General features: G+C 33.3%; 1 protein-coding gene across 2 annotated transcripts in view; it reads right to left on the reverse strand.

The window, feature by feature from the left end:
* Positions 1-4686: 4686 nt before the first annotated feature.
* LOC147079362 (E3 ubiquitin-protein ligase UHRF1-like) overlaps positions 4687-22375 on the reverse strand; it is a 40252-nt gene continuing 22563 nt past the window's right edge. The window contains exons 11-17 of one of the 2 annotated variants that reach the window (XM_085940131.1): positions 19761-19823; positions 17642-17791; positions 16678-16816; positions 16295-16583; positions 14164-14384; positions 7739-7837; positions 5746-6890 (exon numbers count right to left, since the gene is read on the reverse strand). In XM_085940131.1, coding sequence (XP_085796257.1) covers positions 6747-6890; positions 7739-7837; positions 14164-14384; positions 16295-16583; positions 16678-16816; positions 17642-17791; positions 19761-19823 — 1105 coding nt within the window. In that variant the 3' untranslated portion in view covers positions 5746-6746. Of the gene's footprint in view, positions 6891-7738; positions 7838-14163; positions 14385-16294; positions 16584-16677; positions 16817-17641; positions 17792-19760; positions 19824-22375 lie in introns of both variants that reach the window. The other variant, XM_085940137.1, reaches the window with a different exon arrangement.

The following is a 22375-nucleotide window of genomic DNA, read 5'->3' on the forward strand; positions in this document are numbered from 1 at the left end:
GCTAAAATCAAAATCTGAATAAAAATGTATCATAAGTCGACAGGAAAAATATATTTAAAAAATCTGAGAGCAGCCAAGTTATTCTGCTGAACCAACAATACCATCACATGACAACGGGTAGGATCCAATCACTTCGATACAGGCACTCACATAATCGAGTCCGGATCCTCACAGAAATGGAAAAAAAAACTTACAAATTATTGAGGTAAATCGCATATTAGTTTTTCGGTACTAGTCGGTTATCCTGCATCCTGGCAAACAAATTTTGAAAATAGCCGATATACTGGATTATTTGTTAGGATAACTTAACCTAACCTAAACTAACAAATAATCCAGTATATCGGCTATTGTCAAAATGTGTTTGCCGCTGTATCCAGGATAAACGTATAAAACCAGTTTTTCTTCTTCTTTGTCAGGACCTCATTACTGAGGATTGTGACCCGGATGGTTTGACTGTCAAACAGCGTTCTCAACGGTTTGACCCCACTCCTCTAGGCATTCTACAACACACAAGGCCAGTACACACTTACAAAAACCGTGGCACTCATGAATTGGTGCAATTATCTAGGACAGTGTTCTTCAAACTTTGTCGACTCACGCAACCCTTAGAATTATATTTTTTTTTCGGGGAACCCCATCCCATCCTTAGAAAAATATATCTTAAAATAATTACATTTTTTTACAAAATTTGTTGAAATCTAGGTCTATTTGTCGATTTTTTTTTTAACTCGCGGAACCCCCAGAGAGAAGCCGCGGAACACAGTTTGAAGACCACTGATCTAGGGCATCTAATGTTTGCTTTAATATTTCAATGCGGCGTGTCTAAAAACTACATCCTAGCAAATTCTAATGATTATGACCATTAAGCCACGCGTAATTGATAAGCATTTGTGGACGCGACAGCTCGCAATAACCCTAGTTGAACACCCTTAATTATTATACCTGCAGGCAATTGCTAGAGTAATAGTTTGAAGTCTTTGGGTATGGGGAATGTACCCGGAAAACTGCGGTATTCCGCGGGCAGTGTCAATGTTGAAGATAGTGACACCTGCGCATCTATTCTATACACAACACTGCTATCGCCTGCTATCAAGGGTAGTTTATCATAAATGTTTGTATTGAGGTATAATAATACTGGTACAATACGTTGGCCGTCTAAATTTTTGTCAAAACTGTCTATCTCACTCTAAAAGTTAGCACAGCCAAAAGAGGTGCTGTTAAAACATTAGCACTTATTGTAACAATATTGCAACTAACTTATTGTAAAAATTATATTACCTACATACCTCAATACAAAAATATAAAAAAACTACCCTCGATAGCAGTCTTGAGCATAGAACACATGTGCTGCTAGATTTTTTAATTAACTTCCACGACCTTAAAAATCAATATTGTTATTGACATTTTTTTCAAAACAAACACTTTTTCTGTGTGCGCATCTTTTTCGATATAGTAAAGTTGATTATAATATATGTTGCTGTAGTATATATATATTTGAATTTCTTTGAAGCGGCCTGTTTACCCACTCCATATCAAATTTTGCTAGATAAGCAATAATTCTTAGATCTCACTAAGATCGGGAAAACTGAACGAAAATTTATTATAGTTCGACAAAGAAAATACAGTTTAAAAATTCTCAGAACATCCACGTTGTTCCGATAGGATTTTAAATCGTAGCAATAAATAAACAAAATAATAAATATGTTCTGTAAATGACACTTTAATAATATGCAAGTGACAGATTAAAACGGATTTTTTAAAATCTACCATAAAATGAGTAGATAGTATGCAAGTGACAGTATTTGCGACATTTGCAAAATTTTCTTAGATAAGTACATACCAGGGAACAGAGAATTAATGGGAACTGAAATATCTAACGGGTGTGGAGTAACAGGCAATCGACCTTGAGTGTGGAAGAATATGGGATAAACTTAAACACATGTTAAGAATACGCTTGTCCTTTGTTCTGACAACTTTACTGCTCTCGGTTTATGCACTAACGCTAATTCAATATTGGTGTATTTGACGGTTGCAACCAGTGACGTCCCTAGACAAAATGCCGCCACATTTCTTTACAGTTTTTATCATCCTTTCATGACTCCAATATCTAAGGAATGTGTTGTATGGATACATTACTAACAAGATATACCACTAAATTTAATTTAAATGCAATCTCTGCTTCAATAGACTATATTACGAAGCCACGGTTTCAGATACATTTAAAATACACCAGACAACTCGTGAGTGACTGGCAAACATTTTACACAAAATTAAGTAAGTATGTACTTACTACCTACCTACCTGTACCTAATTCAAATATAACTCGCAAATCTGCATGTGTCATTGCTATTCACTAAGGATGTGACGTCCAAGGACAACGGAAGTAAACTAGACATCGTGAAGTCGACAAAAATTATAGTCATATTAAAACTTTTATAGTAATTGTCCAACCAGTGAGTTGAATGTTTTAATGGAAATTTTTCGTTTTAACTAAGCTTAGGTACAGTTCGAGGGCTTAGTGTCAAACAACACTATCTACAAAAGTGCAACTTTACAGGAGAGCCAAAAATCGTTATTTTAGATTCTTGTAACTCAACAAAGGAAATGTTTATTCAAAAACCTAATGTTAATATTTTATAATTTATTGTGTATTGTACATTCATCTTGCTTATGATGATGTTAAAATTTATAGGGATAGTTTTTAAAAAATATGAAAACAAGGGTAACTTATGTAGTTAGCGTTAAACTTTACTGACGATTTAATAAGAAATTAGAAAAGATTGACATACCGTTGTTTGACTATCATGTAGACGTAAATGTAAAATAACGTTATCTCAAAAAAAAAAAAAACACTTTTTTGTAGATAACGTTGTCTTACTTTAAGCACTCGAGTTATTTCTATATACCCAATGATTCTCCTCGATTTGCCGCCCTTCATGTAACTGCCGCCCCCAAGCAACGCTCAATCTGCCTACCTCCACGGGTCGTCACTGGTTGCAACACACTATTGCACGTCTATAATGTGTTTAATTTTTGTAGGACACTCACACAGTCAAAAGTCTGCTACAAAATTTAGTGCATCTGTCGATGTCGATGCACGGGTTTCTGCATTACAGTGAATGTTATCTTGTTACTAAATTCATATTATGTTGAGAACGTCTTGAATTTATAATTTGAAATGATCACTTGGAGTAAATAAATCAATATGAATGAACAGGAGAGGTGATACCTATGTATCAATATTGGATTCAGTCTTTTTTCAAGAACCTCAGTGCAAATAGCTGTAGGTACAACACGTAATATCACTTGTTGGAAGCTCTCCTAGGTCTATATCTAGGATATATACCGATTGTAAATAATATGGTAGCGAATGTGGTCTGGCCATACATGGAAATATTGTAAATGTTAAAGCAATTAGTGATCTGAATTCTTAAAATATAGAAATTCTTACGACAATGATTCCATAGAGTATGAAATGCACTTTTTGACAAGATTCTATTGTAAACATGTAAACAAAGTGATATTTTGTAAGTTTTAAAATTATCATTATATCCAACTTGTATTTGTAAACTAATATAATTCCATGATTAATAAAGGTTTACAAAAATTTCTAGTTATATTTGGACATATTAAATTTAATTACTTGTAATGATATATCACTGTTTAATGTGTAATAAATTAATAGTAAATTATAAATTATACCAAAATTAAATAAAAGATATGTAGGTACGTCTTGAATGATTAATATGTAATACTGCATAGAACAGTGTAGTTTGATCAAGAATCATAAGCAAAAACAAAGTATCACATGGGTTTCTTTGTTATGAATAGTGACATACTGTGTTTATATTTATGTAGCATATAATATATTCACAATATAAAATAAAAAAACAAATACTATGATTTTAATTATTAAATGATATTTTATGTAAGTTTAATGATTTTAAAAACAACTATAATATAATTATGTACCATAAATCAAAAGATTCATCTACCTACATTATTGGAAATTTTCTTAAGAAAAGTTGAAAAAACGTAAATGTGTCATCATCTCAAAATGCTACTTTGGCGAATAGCTGCCTTTTTGCTTATGGGGGCAGTATTAGTATCAATCATAATCACCGTCCGATCGGTAAGCATTGTGTAAGTCGCTCCTGTCCCACGAGTTCGGACCTTGGGTCAATAGATATCATAAGTATTGTAACATACTCTTGTACCAACTGTTTACGCTGCAAATAAAACTCGCTCCTGCATCCATCGGAGCAACCTTCACCAAATCTCGACTACTCATCTCTCCTCCTGAAGACTCTTCATCTACACCTCCTGGTCATCCCCAGCTGTCTCCTCCCCTAACCATAAGACCTCGCAAAAGACGTCCTTTTCTAAATTTAACGTATTTTTCTGGGTTCAGTACTTTCCATGTTAGAAGATTTCAATTGTGTCAACATAACATCATTTTGTAATTCAACTAACTGTAATTAAAAATTTACGATCGTAATTGGGATCAATCAAATTTTGCTTCGCGGTCGACCTGTTGGGAATCATTGTATATATAAACATTCTAAGTTTTTTTCAAATCCCGTGTTTATTTACATGAATACACTCTAGATTAATTTCACCGGCATTGGAGATTGGTGTCATAAGCACTGAGGAAATATAAATGAAAACAAATATTTATTTTAAAATGGCACATTTATTAATCAATTCAAACTAAATATTAAACATATTATTAATTATTCAATTACAGAATAAAACAATAAATTATTATTGTAAACAGACACATAATTATCATCTTTGGCATGACTGTCATATTAAATTTAACTATGTATTTATTGATGGAAGCAAATGCACCCATAACACATAGTTTACACATCCCATCAATGATTGGGGATTATGCAACAAGCATGTTGCAATTTGAGATCAAAATATGAAAACCCAAAATGGACATTTCACAACTATGCTACCAATGCTCATATTACATGAAACAATGCAATTCCAACCATCAGTCCCATTATCTGTACAATAAAAATGTCGCATTGAAGACACAAAATAGGAAAGTTTATATTATTGCCATGCCTGGCTCGATGACTATGTTCAACGATTGCATGTAAAGACGACACTGCGAATCGCTTCATGCCACTACGACGACATGGTGACGTTTGGCTTCATAATTATTAAAAGACAATACAAAACTTAAATTTAATAAATGCAATCTCCGTTATGGGCAAAAATAAAGAATTTGTGGTATCTTTGTGAAATGTAAGCGAGACGCAATGTTATCATTGTACCGTAACTATGGTACTATTCGACAGGTTGTGAAAATCGGTTAACTGTAGGTGTATTGGTGTAGTTCGTTTTTTTACTGGCTGTTTCGCCACTATCGTTCTACTGCGCATGCGCAGATATCGCGCACTCCTAATTGTTGTGTGAAAATTTAGAAGTTTCTGAACTTTTTTGACCCATGCAAGCAATCTTACAATTTGCACGATAATATGTGTTTACACGTGCATTTTTTTATGGCCGCGATATGTACAGTCAGCAGTAAATCCATGAACGTGTTAACGGGTCATAATGGTTGTGTAATAATCAGAGGCTTAGTTGAATAAATTCACACACCGCAAATACAGTGCCGCTTGCATTCTTAGCATATTTCAATGACAACACTACGTCAAACATACGTTCACTGGCCATCATTCCTTATGCACATTTAAAATATTATCTATTTATGATAGAATATTTTTTCTTCGAAAATCAGTACTCATACAATTTGCTTATTTCAAATGAGTAAATTAAATGCTCTTCTTTGTGTATGACATACTCGATTAGTTTGACAGTTGTCACTTGCATTTCACGATTTTGCCATCAAGTGGAGCAACTAAGTTTCACGCATGTACGTGTGGCTTCACCTGGCCCTTAGAAATTATAAAATAAGAATGAACAGTCAAGATATTAACCTGAATATTTTAAATTAATTTCCCATATAGAGGAATTTAAATAATTTAGTGAGTTAGATACTAAAAAGTCTAATGCAATTCACACAAACAATATTATAAAGGTAGTGAGGGGATTTAAATATATGAGGCGTCTAATTCCAAAAAGCGATAAGTCCACATTTGGTCAAAATCATGAAAAAAATATGCACGTATTCTTTGCATAATGTTACACAATATGTATTGATCTATAAATTCCAAAACGCAACAAAACCCTACGAAAATTATTATTATTATTACAAAAAGCGCCAAGTCCGTGTTTCATATTATTTAAAGCTTGCTTGATTGGTGTGTTTAAGTCAGCCAATAAGGGAACGTTCAATATTGGAAATGGCGTCTCCCATGCTGTAGCATCCAGTAAACTCATGACAGTGCCACGGAAATATGTGCCTTATGCAGGATAAATTAAAAAGTGAGGTTCAAGTAGCGCTACGTACAATTTTATTTTGCCTATATTTGTTACATTCAAGAGTTTATCGGCTGAAACCATTTGGTTCTAATTTCGACATAGAATACAACGAAAAAAATAATCTCATGTTAAAACAAATAATTGAAGCTTGAAACATAAAAACGTTGTTTCCTGCAAATATCGAATTGTGAACTTATCGCTTTTTGTAATTAGCAACCTTACATGTGTTAATTACAATCTAAATCATCACAGCTATTTATAAAACCCTCTTTTTTCAGAACACAACTTGTAATACTTAATTCAGCAAATAATTGCCACGTCTTAAATAATTAAAGTAATTATTATTTCTAGCGAACGTCATAGCCTGGCAGCACAGCTCTCAGGACCGACTTCAAGTTGTCATTGTTCGTCAATTCTTCTTTCGATAGGTCTGTCCTGCAGTGCGGGCAAACCTGACTCTCAGTACTTTTGAATGCCAATTTCAAGCAGCTCTAAAAATTAAAATAATATCTAAATTAGAAATTCACCACAACTTAATATACAAAAGAAAGATATAAAATTGGAATATAATATGAAAGCATTGTTCTCTTCAACTTTATGTTACATGTGCACAAAAAAAACTTTGGGTGTGTTCTTATGTGGTAATATAGAGACAGGGAACACAAAATTAATAGGAACTAGCTTAACCTACTGGGTGTGGTATAAAGCCGTACTTAGACCATTTTTTTTAGACAATTTCATTAATAAGAATAAAACATTCTTAAGCCATGTATATTCAAATTGACTAAAAAAAATCGGTGCGTGTACTTATGTACGTGCATTAGAAGTTATAATTCTTTGGCGTAACAAAACACAAACAAAACTTGTGATAAGACTAGATTCTTTGACTAGCTCTTAATTATCTTGTTAAATTACACACTCAAGAAAAAGGACCGCTTATTGGAACGCCGTTGGTTTATTTCTATACACTTTAACTTATATTACTAAATTATATAATGGTTTCTCGTTGTTATATAAGTACCAACTGTCACTCTTGACGTTTCTATACACTTTAACTTATATTACTAACTGACGTTTAATCGCTTGTTTACAATTCTAAATTATAATATTATACTGTATAATCGTCACGATTGCAGTATCATACTGTGGCGTAAAGGTAGTGTGTTTGGCTGATCACCGAACAATCAATGGTTCGAATCCAATCGAGTGCGTTTTTTTTCGTGTGAAAAAATAAATTATGTGTTACATGTCACACGCCAAAAATAGAATCTGATTTCCCAAACGCGCCAAAAGAAGTATAACTTCAATAACATATTAATACAATTGGTTGTGTTACTACCGTGCAAAAGTTGTGACCGCAAAATGTGGTGACTGGATTAGCAGCGATCTCTTGGCAAATGATGCACAAGAAGTGTGTCGTCATTTTGTTTATCAAACCCTGAAACAAAAAAAAAAACAAATAAAATAAGACATTAGGTACTGTAACACATGTTATACACATTTATATTTTTTATAAAAATCGATGTTTTATAAAATAGATATAAAAAATATTAAAACTATGAATTAGTCAAAAATCTCTTAGGCGATGCTTAGAAAACTTAATAAACTAAATTTTAATAATAAATATGACCATAAAATATAATATGTAATAATAAGATGTGGTCCGATTCAACAAATTCACATTTTTTACAATTCGCACCCCTAGTTTTAAAGTATGACAAGTCAAAAAACAGCATTCTGAGATAATTGGATTCAAAGATTCAAACCCTCTCAACTAAATCTAAAAATGTATGTACCAAACTGATTTTCTTGCTCGATGTGTATCAGGGCTTATATTTTTGTATGAACTTATTATTATATTGAAAAATTATACAGAACACATATTTTTGGTAGTTTTTTTGAAATGTCATAGTCTAAAATTGGATTATTTTGATAAATTTTGAAATAACCCATCATGCACACAATACAAACTAATATGAAACAACATAAAATCTCTTCAATATATTATGCATATCAAGTAAAATAATAAACGAAATGGTTATTTGAAATTTTTATTTCAAAATAAAATAACTGGAACAGGTAAACCATCACATACCTACCGAATTTTTAAAATATATAATTGTATAAGATTATGATTACCTATTCAAGATTCTTGCACATTACGTAATGAAAATTATTATATAATTTAGAATTAATCAGAGTAATTTCCATCACTCTCTTCGTGAACCAAGTCATTTCTTGCCACTTGAGTACTTCTAGCGACTTTCAAATTATTGTAAAAATTATGGTACGTCATCGGTATCATTTTTTTTTGCATATAGTTAAAAGATCTTGCTTTTTCTGCATGGTTATTCCTGGTGGCTCATTATAAGCTTTCTGTAAAATTATCATATTCATGTGAACCGGACGACCCGTCATGCGATGCCTTATATTAATTTACTCGTAGGAAGTATCAATAAAATTGGTTTTAATGAAAAAACTATACGGTGATTCTCTTTTCAAATGCATGACTTTGATTGCTTGCCATGTTACCTTTGTACCTACGGTAGTTATAACATAATTTTGTTCCAGCTCATCGGACAGCAATTTCAGGTCAAATATATCATCAGTTGCCATTGCATTAACTCTATAAGGTTCACCATTCTTTTCAGCCATGGCTATAATGGGTATCTATATTGAGCTGGTATGAATACTGAAGCACTTTTAGCATTCTCTTTTTTTCTTTTTCAATGAGTGAGTGCATCGCAATCCACTGATCTTGGGTGTGACCCATCAAATATTTTAGCTTTATAGACTTTACATTTTCTGTTTCCAATGATAAATACATCGCAACTAAATATTTATTCTTATTCTGTCTAGCACAGTTATCGGACCAAAAATGCACATTCTTATTTAGATTTTTTTTCAAGTAATGGTATGTAAATATAACTACCAATTTCATTAGAACCTCTTTTAGCAGTCACTTCGTTCCAGATACAACAAAACCCTTTTTCTCAGCAATATCAAAGATGGTGAAATATGTTGCAAGTTTTCTGGTGTAATAGAAGTTTGAGACTTCACCACAAGGTTATGAGAGAACTGCTTGCAAATCGAAACATGAAACTATCATAATAATATCTGGATCAGGGATAGCTCCATTTTTCACGCCATTTTTAGGATATGACATTGAACGAAATTAATTGTTTTGCTTTTTGTGTATCATTTAAATTTGTATATGCTGTGCTGACCATTGATATTTTTTGACTGAAAGCGCCCAATATTAAATTCTGTATTAAAGATCGTAGAATACTGAGATAACTTCACGAAAGGTCGATCATTTTGTTGACACTTTCCTTTGTATAGCCTATAGTGTTGCTAAATTTAAAGAGCCATCAATAAATTGTCTGGTAGTTAGTCTGGTGTAAGCGTCGTGGGTCATAGGTTCAAATCCTGGGTCTGGCAAGTACACATATTGTTTTTCAATTTGTGTATGAGTCAGATTGTGGGCCTAATAGGTTGAGCAAGTGGCTGATATCCATATCTCGAAAAAAAAACAAAAATCTGTTAATACAAACCACACCGTGGAGGCCCATATTATGATCTTATTAGATCGGACATGGTTGACAGTTTGAGCTCTCAGGAAGTGGGATTCTACCCTAGGAATGCAATTGATGTGATCTCTAAAATATTGTTTTAATTCGGTATCAATTTTCTTATGGTTTTCATGTGTTCCTCTGAGATCCTTTTCTATGATTCCATCACTGTTTGTTTTATTTATTATTGTATTTATCAACAAACTACTGTTCATTTTCAGATTGGCTAGTCAACAGTGTGACCACAACACAAGTTTTATTTATTTTGTCCATTCCTGACCTATGATAATTCAAGATGTCATAGTCTTAAACTCGCTAAAATTTTGAATCCTAATTTAAGACCATAACAACTCAAAATAGCATAGTCTTTAAATATCACACAATACTATTTATAATAATGATAGACTATTCTTTCTGTCCTGTATTTCCGTAGAATTTATTTAGACTTCTGATAGTCTTTCACCAGATAAATAATGATATTTTCAACCTTTCTGCATTATTAACTCAAAATGTCAGTTTTTTGACTTGTAATAGTTTAAAACTAGGGGTGCGAATTGTAAGTTTATCTTTGACTTAAAATAAAAAATATTTTTCTTTTTAATGTTTTCAGATACATATTTATTACTTAAAACAGTTGAAATTGTAAATTATCAAAAAAAAATGCCTAGGTGCCTCTTTAAAAAAAGCTCAGTAAAGGCTTCACCTTAAGATCAAATTTCGCAGTACCAAGTAAAATATATTGTTACACTTTGGAATTGAACTCCGATTAATCGCTTATTTCGCATTTTTACACCCAGTTTGCCGATTAACGAATATACCTATTTATATTCGGATTTAAATTTTGTACTATTCTATTTGAGTAATTTTTTGAGACCAGGGTTTCACCTTTCGGCATCTTCAAATACATGCACACTCACCAATGGTAAATACACACCAACAATGAATACAGTGTCAATTACAACTTATATAATAAACTAAAACAATAAACAACAATAAACAACAATAAAAATATAACAAACAAATTATAAATAGTTGAGGTGTTTGTAAAAAAAACCCAACCAAATTTACTAATAATACATTCAAAGTGTATAAATCATCAAAACCCTAAATAAATCATTAGATAACTACTCACTAATAACACAATCAATAGGCGTAAAATTGTAACTACTTAAATCCATTAAAATTTAAATTCATCAAGTACCCTCGGTCGATAGTATTAAGAGCGTACTTCAGTGAAACGGCGAATAATTTTCAACAGTAGGTGCGATGAAATTTCTCACGTGTCCGCACGTCGATTTGTTTTGTCATGGCGTCGGATGAAAATATTCTTAAATCGTGTAAAGATGACTAAAAAACTTTACGTATGTACTTAAAAAAGAAAACAAATCAATAAATATACTATTATTATTAGTAATATGACAATAAACATAACATTAAATGGATGCGTTTTGGATTTTTATGACAAATTATATTTCGTTCGGCACACGTCATTTGCACAATCCATTCACGCATCGCCCAGCCAGAAGTATAGCCTTAATAGAATTAAATAGATTTTATCTCCTTGTAAAAATAACAATGACATAATTTTCTATAACATATTATATTTATATTTAACATTATTATAAGTAACGTAATACGTATTGATGTGAACCATCTGGAGCAAGGCCCTCTATAGCAGTGGTTGTCATGATGCGGCCACCAGATGATTTTGCTGCGGCCACCAACATCATTATCAGTATTTAATTTAATTAACTGGGCTAACGTTAAGTATGCGTTATTGGAAATGAGTCATGACCAAGTACTTAAAAACCATTTTAATAATACCATGGTTGAAAAATTTTGGTCGAAGTTATAAATTGACCAAGAATCAAGTCAATTCAAAGAATTGGCAACAATTGATTTATTAACCCTTTCGCTGCGAGCCATTTTCGCGGGAATTTATTTTCAGTCAAGTGATCTGTTAAAACGGTCACTACAGCTAAAACAGATCGATTCCAAAATTAAAAAATAGATTACTAGATGAACTATATATCAGTTATTCCAAATGCACCAAGAAATAAACTATATTCGTTACATTCTCACTAAAATAAATCGAAGAAAGTGAAGACGCTAAAAAATATCCAAGCTTTGACCGCGCGTTCAAAATGGCGGCTGTCCAGTCTTCACATACACAGTTTCAACACATACTACCGAACAACTCGCCGCGTTTGTATTCGTTATACACAGGGCTGTGTTGAGTACATGCTGCCGTAGTTGATTACGGTCTATGACAGATATATTACTAAATCACTTGTGGAATAATCAGTGGGTTATCGCTTATCGCATTTAGTAAGTCGTAAACTCAAATTTTATTACCATTTCAAATTCTGAACCTATATTTATTTTCGTCGCCATAAAATAATGTCATCCACTTATTCATTAGGATGTTTTGGAGAATAAAACACTAAAAATAATTACCGCACTGCTAAAATACTATTATGATATAATTTATGAGGCGCCGTCGGCTTTTTCATTGTACAAAGGGCCTGTCGAATAATCGCCAGGCATAATATGAGCATGTGAACAGAGCTAACACAGTTTCGTGGCACATAAAAATAAAAATTATTACCCATTATAATAATGTAAATATCAAATATGGAACAATGAACAAAGCCAAACAAGTTTACTGGAGAGCTGTGCATCGATAAAATATTTTCCAGCATTATTTTTTCGATAATATTATGTGGTAGTGACATTTTGGCGGGTGAAATAATTATTTCACATATATTTATAATGACAAAAAATACTAAAAACAAATCTTCAAAATGTTTCTATCGAGATCACAGATCACTAAGAAAAAATACATAACACTAACGTAATCATAATAATTAATTAAAAGGTAAATAAAAATATTATCGATGCACACTTTTCGATGCATGACCAATGTTTTGTTTTGATAACCCTGGTGACACATCTAGTACACCCGTCTTCGCAATGGCGCGCGATTCAAACGACTGAATAACGAGTGTTCTTTTCAAAAATATATTTCCTTGTGTTTTACTTGACATTTTTATGATCTGTTGCCTGATATGTCTACCTAAAGGTTTGAACTAATTTTTAAAGCATATTATCCACAAGTGTCTCTTCTAGTTTGGTCAAAAATACGAGATAAAGTCTATGGCATGTTTACATGCCATACGCAGGGATAGGGTTAATATTGTCAATTTTTCCCTCTACATATTGTATTGTATTCAGTGTAATACACTGCATAAAAAACAAATGTCGAAGCTAGTTGACAGAATATGTATTGAGGAATTTCCATTTACATTATTTTAAAATAAATTTATTATCCGACCATGTCCGATCTTAATAGGATCATATGGGCCTCCACAGAGTAGAGGTTTGTATTAACAGATTTTGTTTTTTACGAGAAATGTATGTCAGCCACTTCCTCAATCTATTAGGTCCATACCCTGACTCACACACAAATTGAAAAACAATAACGTGTACTTGCCAGACCCAGGATTCGAACCTGGGACCAACGGCGACCCACCCAAAATAGATATGTATATAATGTTCAAATGTCTTTTATTAAATGGACTTGTCTATAAATAAATTGATCCATTTTTTTAATAAATAAAATTTAGCTTTATTTTTTCAATCACAACAAAAAGTGAGATTTGGTGCGGCCACCAGACGTTTCTATAGAACTGTCAATGTCGATTGTGCCGCCATAGTTAAATTTCAGGTGAGAACCACTGCTCTATAGTCTGGCTGCAGCACGAAATAGTGAATTTTGATCATAGTTATGTTATTGTTATTGAAATACGAAAATCTTCATTTACTGTAAACCAACACTACCATCGAAACTTTCAATTTAGTATCGCGGACTGATGGCCACGGTCTGGAGAAGAGCCAGTTATAGAAAATGTGACTAACAACAAAACATAAATTCATTATTTTTTTAGAATAAAATATTCTGTGGGAACATTACAGTAAAACCCCATAGATACAAACACAGTTTACTCCTATTCAAACTGTCACTGTAAATCCTTTTAGCAAAGCAGTTTTGACACTACTATTTATGGTAAGAATTGCTCAACAGTTGAGAAAAGGGTTTTATTCAATGTTTTTATGTAAACCCTTCATAAACTTAAAAAGTTGCAGGAAACGAAACAGGTTCAAGATAGAATGATTGACAATGCATATGTACCTGTTTTCCTTCTTTTTTCAATGCCTCTACGCACTCATCCCAAAGTTTTTTATTAAGTACATCACTTCTGATCGCCTCCTTATCTTCCTTAGACAGTACATCGTGTTCAAGGTTTCCATTTGGCGCATCAGCAACCCCGTTTGAAAGCTTGGACTTTTTGCTGCTCGCTGCCATGGCGAATGGATTTGTTGACTTGGAAGGAGATTTTGATTCACTCTCGTCTATTAAAAAAAAAACACAAATTTATGTGACAATAATGACTCAACAATTTTTGTTAGTGTTGGATCTGTATCTGTGATCGAAGAATTTCAGTGTACCATTTGTTCTCCCAAAGTTCAGAACTAACCTGTCAATGGTGATGCCAATTGGAACAATAACTGTGGGTATTGCTTCAGATATTGATATATTCCACTTGGGTGAGCGTTTACATGTAGATGGTGTTTTATAAATTCTTAAGGTACAATCAATATACAGCTTACTTAATATAAAAAGGGTTGGGAATAATTAACTTCCAGCGCATCTATTTTATACACAGGTCTGCTATCGACAGCTATCGAGGGTAGTTTTGTATCAAAGTATTAGCACTTATTGTGACAATTACAAAAAGTGTGTTGTATTTGTTACAATAAGTGCTATGTTTTAACAGCACCTCTCTTGGGCGTGCTAAATATTAGAGTGAGATAGACAGTTTTGACTGTTTAGACGGCTAACTTATTGTAACAATTATAATATTTCGATACAAACTTATGAAAAACTACCCTAAATAGCTGCGGATAGCAGTCTTGTGTATAGAATAGATGAGCAGTGTAGATATGTATTACGCTATTATCAAACAAGAACTTCTCGTCCACGTCTTAAAACTGTGAACTAACAATTCCCTCTAGTGGAGCTAATAACACTTCCGTTTTCAAATGAGGAACGCCCCCAAATTTATCATTTCATTTTACACTCCCATGGTGTACGGGATCTACGAATTTACTTAATTTGAAGTTTTTATAATAAAAATATGTCTAAAACGATCAGGAGTGATGTTAGAATTATTATTAGTAAACTTTTGGTTTATTGCGAAGAAGAAAAAGAATTCGCTTATAAAAAGAGAGCTGATACATTATTTAAACACGCCTGCCGTGTGCGCGTTGCCGCCATGATAGGTGCGTCACTGAGAAGTCTTCTATATGCGACTACAGTGACTTCCTGTTTTGCCGATTTCTTGTTGTAGGACTATACATGAGTATTCACTTTTTATTTTACACTGGACGGTTTTATCCAAAGATGTTTTTCCCAATCGTAATCAATGCCGTTTTTGTATATGTACTACCTTCAAAACTTTTCAAAAACATTACTCAGTTTGTGTGAAAATTAATAGACATGGAATACTTTGTTTCACTTTCATATATTTAGGCTCCATCTCTATAGAAAAAGAAACATTTTTGATTTTTTTTTGTTCCTATGATGTTTAAATCCTATGGAAGGCAACAATAAGAATGATTTATCTCCAGTTTCATTATACAGTCAAACTTGGTTATTACGAGGAAGATGGGACCGACTGAATTTGCTTGTTATAAGCGTTACTCGTTATATCAGAGAATTGGTATTTTTAAATGAGCGGTCACAAAACACAAAAAGTCGAAAATAAAAAATTTGAAAGCCATCGTAAAAATCCCCGAAACAAGCATGGTATTCATAAACTACAAAAGAAGTTGTTTATTGTAATGAACGCTGGTAGGTACCTACTGACTTCACAAACCTTGGAATTTTTTACATGCAATTTCAAGCATATACGTGGAAACTTTTTCAATATCGTCGGCAAAAACACCAATTAGGTAGATACTTAGACACTTAACTAGTGTCATAAGCGTAATGCGATCCCGGCAGTATCCTGTCCGGTCGGATTTTATTGCTTTGGGTCGAAATATTTTTAAACGATCGACACGTTAACAGCTTTAAGAAAATTTTTTATGATATTTTAGGTCGGTATATCCGATAAGTTGCTCGTTATAACAGTGAATAAATGTATGGAGAAAATCATCAACTAAAATGTCAACGAATGTTTCCTCATTACATCCGAGACCTTGCTATATCCGTGATCGTAATAACCGAATTCGACTGTATTTATAATATAAATACAAACCTTTAATCAGTTTAGGTTTGTTCTCATCTTTGGAATCCTGACCCATCGATGATCTCGTCCTCATTTTCTTGAGAGGCGGTGAACTGTCGGCGTCCTTCTTAGACCTTCTCCTCTTCTTATTGTGGTGTGTATCCGCGTTTGTACTGCTCCCCGGCTCGTCAGTGTTGCCGTTGCTCACCCGTAATACCCTCGTGGGAGTGCCTACTGTTGACGAAGGGTTCTTTTTCAACTTTTCACGTTCTTTCTGTGCTTTTTTTTCTGCCTCTGCTTCCAGATAGCCGGGAGGGTACTGTGAAAACAACAAAATAAAATTAAAACCAATTGCACAAGACCATTTAAGATGAAAAATTTGCCTGATTCAAGCAATAGAAATTATACATTACCACAATCGGGAAAGTCTTTCCACCCTCTTCCCATGGAGGAGGATTTGGATCGTCTCGTCTGACAAGATACTTCCAGACTTTAAAGCCGGACTTCCCTGTCTCCTGGTAATATTTCACAATCTTGTAAATCCCATCATATCTGCAATTATACATATTTATGAAATATATATAATTTAGAAAAGTCTCAGCCCAGTAACATCCACATGTTTAGCCCATGTGTTCGCCGTTTGGCATCATTACGGGTGATTAATGGGTGTGTGCATACCAGTAGCGAAGGGTGGAGGTATGCTGTTAAGATCCCCCATAAATAGTGCACATTAAGCTTCGTTAGTCATACGTATTTGTTTTTATTGAACTAAGACGACAATTTACAGATGGTGTTGGTTAGTTTTTCAAAATCAATTAAACCTTGCATCAACCAAACCATAGATAGTTTTGGTATATTTTGGGTGTTACGACAAAATTAATGGCAATTTTTCATTTACGCTTATTTGTTTACGTTGGATTAAGAATACAAGCCCTGCCTAAACCAAACTATAAGAGATAAGAAATATTATTCTATCTACAGAAAGTTATATTTTGGATAGATGGGTTTTTTTTGGACATTATCTATTATGGCTTGGTTTTCGCAGAGTTTAATTGAATTTTAAAAACTAACCAACACCTGTAAATTGTCAATGAAAACAAATATGTATGACTGACAAAGTTCAGTGTGCACTATTTATGGCGGGTAACAATCTACCTCCACTCTTCGCCACTGGTGCATACACAATGATCGGTGATCAGTAACTGCACTACCTATGGACCCACCATCGCAGCAAGTCACATGTATTCGGCGCACCAACAAACACTATGGGAAATACAGTACATTTCGCAACAACACGATAATGGTCGTGTCTGCATAATTATATTTTGTGATTTTTAATCAGTAAAATCCCATTGTAGCCACATGGTAAATATATACCTTATTCCTTCCTGGGGTGCATATTCAGGGAAATGCTTGAGCATCTTATAAGATCGGACGACACGGACTGGTTTTCCATCCCTCCATTTGGCACCAGCATCTGCGCCCTCCTCTTTCACTTCCTTCACAGCACAATTCCTTGCGAGGGCTCTGAAACAGTTGTGATGATATAAATCTCCGAAAAATACTTGGAAGAACAAAAGAAAACAGGGCATCTCTATGAATACTGAGCTCTGTGAACAATTTTATTTAAATCCAATATAGTCAATGTCTTGAGGGTGCGAAGAATCAGATGGCCTAATCATGTTGATGGATGCGATGGATCAAGAGCTCTCGATAAAGTTTATGAAAAAACCCCTGTAGGCACTCAGTTCCTAGACCGCCTCCCAAGGATATGGGCGGATAATGTTAAGAGGGTTACAGAGAGGCTGGGTGTGACCGACTAGAGAGATAGAGATAGAAAGAGCTCGGTATAGAGATACCTGGAGGATGGTTGTGCAGTCGGCCACGGACCTGAATAGCTTGATTAAGTAATGATATAATGGATAATAATTTGATTCACAAAGTGTCAAATTGTCAGCTGAATGCAGAACTATTTTGCAGAAGAGTTTTTTGAAAAAAACAGCCTACTTCAGTTATTTATTATTTATATACACAAAAAAATGTATGTACCATTTACTTCATCAATAATCCTACTAAAAAATGATGCATATTTATCCATAAAGATAATAAATAATTTCAAAAAGTTGTTACAAAAAAACTCTCCTCAAAAATTTCAAATGTAATTGTAGAATAGTTCTGCATTCAGCTGAGGAAATGTATTTTAACCAAAGACAAAGAAAACCTTGATCAATAAAGATGAAGCCTAATTATTATTATCAAAGTTGAGCTAAAGTGAAGTAGATAAGGATACGTTAAATAATTAGGTAGATAAAGTTAATTTTTAGTAACTTGAAGCTGAGATTTATTTGCCGGGGCTCCACTGGGATAAAAGCGTCTTGAATTAGAGACGAGGAATAGTGACACTATCTGAAGGACTCTAAAACCTGAGAATTATTTTTATTTATTTAGAAAAAGAGTATTACGGCATTACAGCGATTGGCCAATGCGCCATAATACAAAATTACAAAAATATCTTAATTACAAATAACAACTAATATAACAAGAAAGTAGAAAGTAGTATGAAAACATATACAATTATAAATTTAACCTATTTAACACGTCCACAAACTTTATAATAGTTAATAAAAATAAATCAACCTTTATGGTGCCATCAAATAAATTAATCGCACGATACACAGCATCATGAAACATAACATTTGTCCTGCGACGAGGTATCTTGAAGACCGTAGAGTTACGAGTGATATTGGTGGGAACTTGAAAATTAATATTTGCCAGTATATACAGATTGTAAATGAATCCACGAAGAAGTAAAAAGAAATGCTTTAATAGAGCAATCACTCTTCGGGTGAACAAGGATTGCATTGATAGCATACCCAGAAGAAAACGAGTCGGGAAATTCATTTTATTATCATTATTATAAGGAAAGAACCAGTATGTTCTTAAGGGGGAGAGGCATAGAAATTCATTATCAAATTAAAGCTTTAAACATATTTTAATCGATCGATACCTATCTAAATACAATGGGAAAAATAAAATATATTTTTTTATTTCAAAGAGAAAGCGACAAATTTGAAAAAACGGCTAAAAATAAGGGTTTTACTAAAATAAATATTTATTGTTCCAAGTAATTTCTTGAAACAAAAGTATCGATTTAATGTTGTTTAATAAGTTTTCTTGGAACTAGTGAATCTCTTGTCAATTAATTATAGTTTTAATGTTTTTTTTTCAATCTAAAATCAATCGATTTTTACGAAAAATAAAAATGTTCAATTTTCAATAATTGCATCAAGCGAAAACGTGGGCCTGTTCAATATATTTTTCTTACTTTTTAGATATATTTAACGTAATATTTTAATTTAAATTTATTATGTTATTTACTAATTTCAAATTAAATACAGTCGTCAAGGACGTGCTGCCTCTAGCGGCAACAACGTGCGATACCGAAATAACTGTCATCTGTATTAGATTCTAGTTCGCATGAATAATAGGTACCTACCTCGTATGTAGATACGTGCGGTTAGTATGCATGCACATGGTAATATATTTTATTACGAATGGTCTGAAACAATTTGAGAAATTTATGTTAGCATTTACATTAAGCCGTCTTCTCATTTGTTTACTTGTATATTGATAAAATAAAGCAAACATTCATCAGTAAATTTCAATACACTGCTAGCAACGTTCCCTCTAATTTTTCTATTGTGTGTGTGCGGATCATCAACGCATTTGAGCAGTGGCGTAAATAGGGTTGGTGTCACCCGTCAGCCGGTGTGGTAAATTTACACCCCCCCCCCCCCCCCCCACAAACAAACACATACAATTTTTCATTAAAACTTATATTGTTAAGGTAGGTACCTATTTATTAATTTCAGCGATTTTTTATAATAATAACACTAACAACGATAATTTTTGAAGTACCTACTTAAATAAAAAAATAGGAAATAAAGAAAAAAAGTAAAACGCCCGATCTGGTCCCACAAAAGCCAATTTGTTGCATTTAGAAAATTTGCGGCGTCATACTGTCAACGTGAAGATGTTTTTACTTCCTTAGATAATTCATAATTATCAGCTTTGTATGAGCTACCAAAATTTTTAATTTTACTTATGTGTTCCTTTCTTTCATGGCCACTCTCGACTAGTCATATAAATTCGGTTAAAGCACACTTGAGTGCATGGCAACCTCAGTTTGGGTAACTGCTCCTGAGACATTCTCAGTTATAAAAAAGCAATTAGACGAAATAATGTTCGAGCTTACGTAGTAGGTAGGTGCAAGCTAATTTTCCTGAATCATCTTATATGAAAAGACATACATATCCTGAAAAACTATCGCGTTTGATATATTATATGCATTGAATTCTATTACCATTACTTCAAGTGAATGTGAACGCGAATTTTCGCAAATGAATCTAATTATTACCCCAATAAGCAGTGGCGCACCCAGGATTTAATATTGGGGGGGGGGAATGTAAATTAGTCCCATAGGCTCTTTTTCTTCTACACAGCCTAATTTATCGTTTATCGGTCTTTTGTCTATTGCACTCGGTGTACCTACACCATGGTCCCCACATCCTGAAACGGGCCCTCAGGCTAGGATATTTGGCGGGCCTCCTACCTACCGCTAAGATTAAAGGCAGTGTGAAACACTACATTAACGTTTTTCAAATTGTGTTTTAGTTCAAATTAAGGCTACTTATACAGTGAATTATTGGCGATTTTTAATACATCTACTTTAATAATGGAGCTGTCGAGTATCGACACGTAATAATCAAAAAATATATTGCACAATTATATCTATTAGTAATTGAAAATGTTCATGGCCATGAAGTGTAATAGCGCCGCAGGCGACTTTTTCTACTATTAAAGCTACTTTATGATGTGTGTTTATCTCACTTATCTGGTCAACCCGACACGCCGGGCCCCCCACAACCCGGCCCCAGACTAGAGCCCTGTCAGCCCTCCCCAGCCATGACCAACACCACTCCTGAATTCAGTTGGACACCGAGAATTTTTTGACAGTTCATTAGGGATTGGGTTTCTGAAATTTTGTTTGTTTTTTTGGTTTTTTCGAAATTTTTGTGTTAGAAATTAAAATCTAAGAAATTTTTCTAAAAAGGGTGCTGGAAAATTATTACAAATAATTTTTTTGCCGTGTTTTTATTTGTCTAAGCCCAAAGGTATAGTTTATTGGCTTTCAATTTCAATGTTTAAAATCATTCTGATAATTTTCATGTTTGGAGGTGCCAGGGCCCCTCGATCCAGGGCATATCGACTTGGACACTAAAGACGTACCTAGTGCGTAACGATTAGGTGGCCAATCGACATAATTAGCATACTATTTAAAAGTGGTAATTAAAAAGCAATTATCTAATCAGCAGTCAATGTGTTAAGTAATTAACATACCTACTTAAAACATATTCATCGAAAATAAAATTGACACAATGTTTGTAAGTAGCTACATAAAAAAAACATTACTTATAAAATATATGCAAACTAAATAATGTCAAAATTAATTATAAAATTAATTTGGGATATACCTATTCAGATTTAAATAATTAGATCAGTCCTTATTTGGTTTTACTTAACCAGTTTCCAATATTTGTATAAGTAATCAGAAGTATTTACCTACCAAAAATAATCTCGACTGGCATATTTATACCTAGTCACAAATTAAAACTGGCGCAACATTGCTTGTTTGCGATGGTCCGAGACCACAGAAAAGAAAAAAAATATTTCTGAGTTCCCTGTGCGAGCCAATTCAGCTAGCATTGATATATTACTAGGTAGGTACCTGCACGACTGACAGATGCTTTCCAAATAAACCCTGCAGTGTGCCTGCCTACATATTATTATTATTACAAAAAACAACAAAATTAATTATCAACACATTCGACGTACTGTTTTGAGTCCGGTCTATTCTATTCAGATGTTCGGTATATTTTCTTATGATGAGAATAAATTATTATTGTCAATGTTTTGGGTATATTTAATTATTTTTAAATCACCAAACCGGCTTCTCATCTTCGGATTGTTCTAATAATGTATTGATAATATTTATATTTTTACTTAGGTAACCTAATCATTATTTTCTAAAAATGTGTTGTAAAATAGTCT

Source organism: Rhyacophila brunnea, unplaced genomic scaffold (genome assembly GCF_057557595.1).
Source record: "Rhyacophila brunnea isolate RB1 unplaced genomic scaffold, BYU_Rbru_1.0 scaffold_1, whole genome shotgun sequence".
Classification (NCBI taxonomy): Eukaryota; Metazoa; Arthropoda; class Insecta; order Trichoptera; family Rhyacophilidae; genus Rhyacophila; species Rhyacophila brunnea.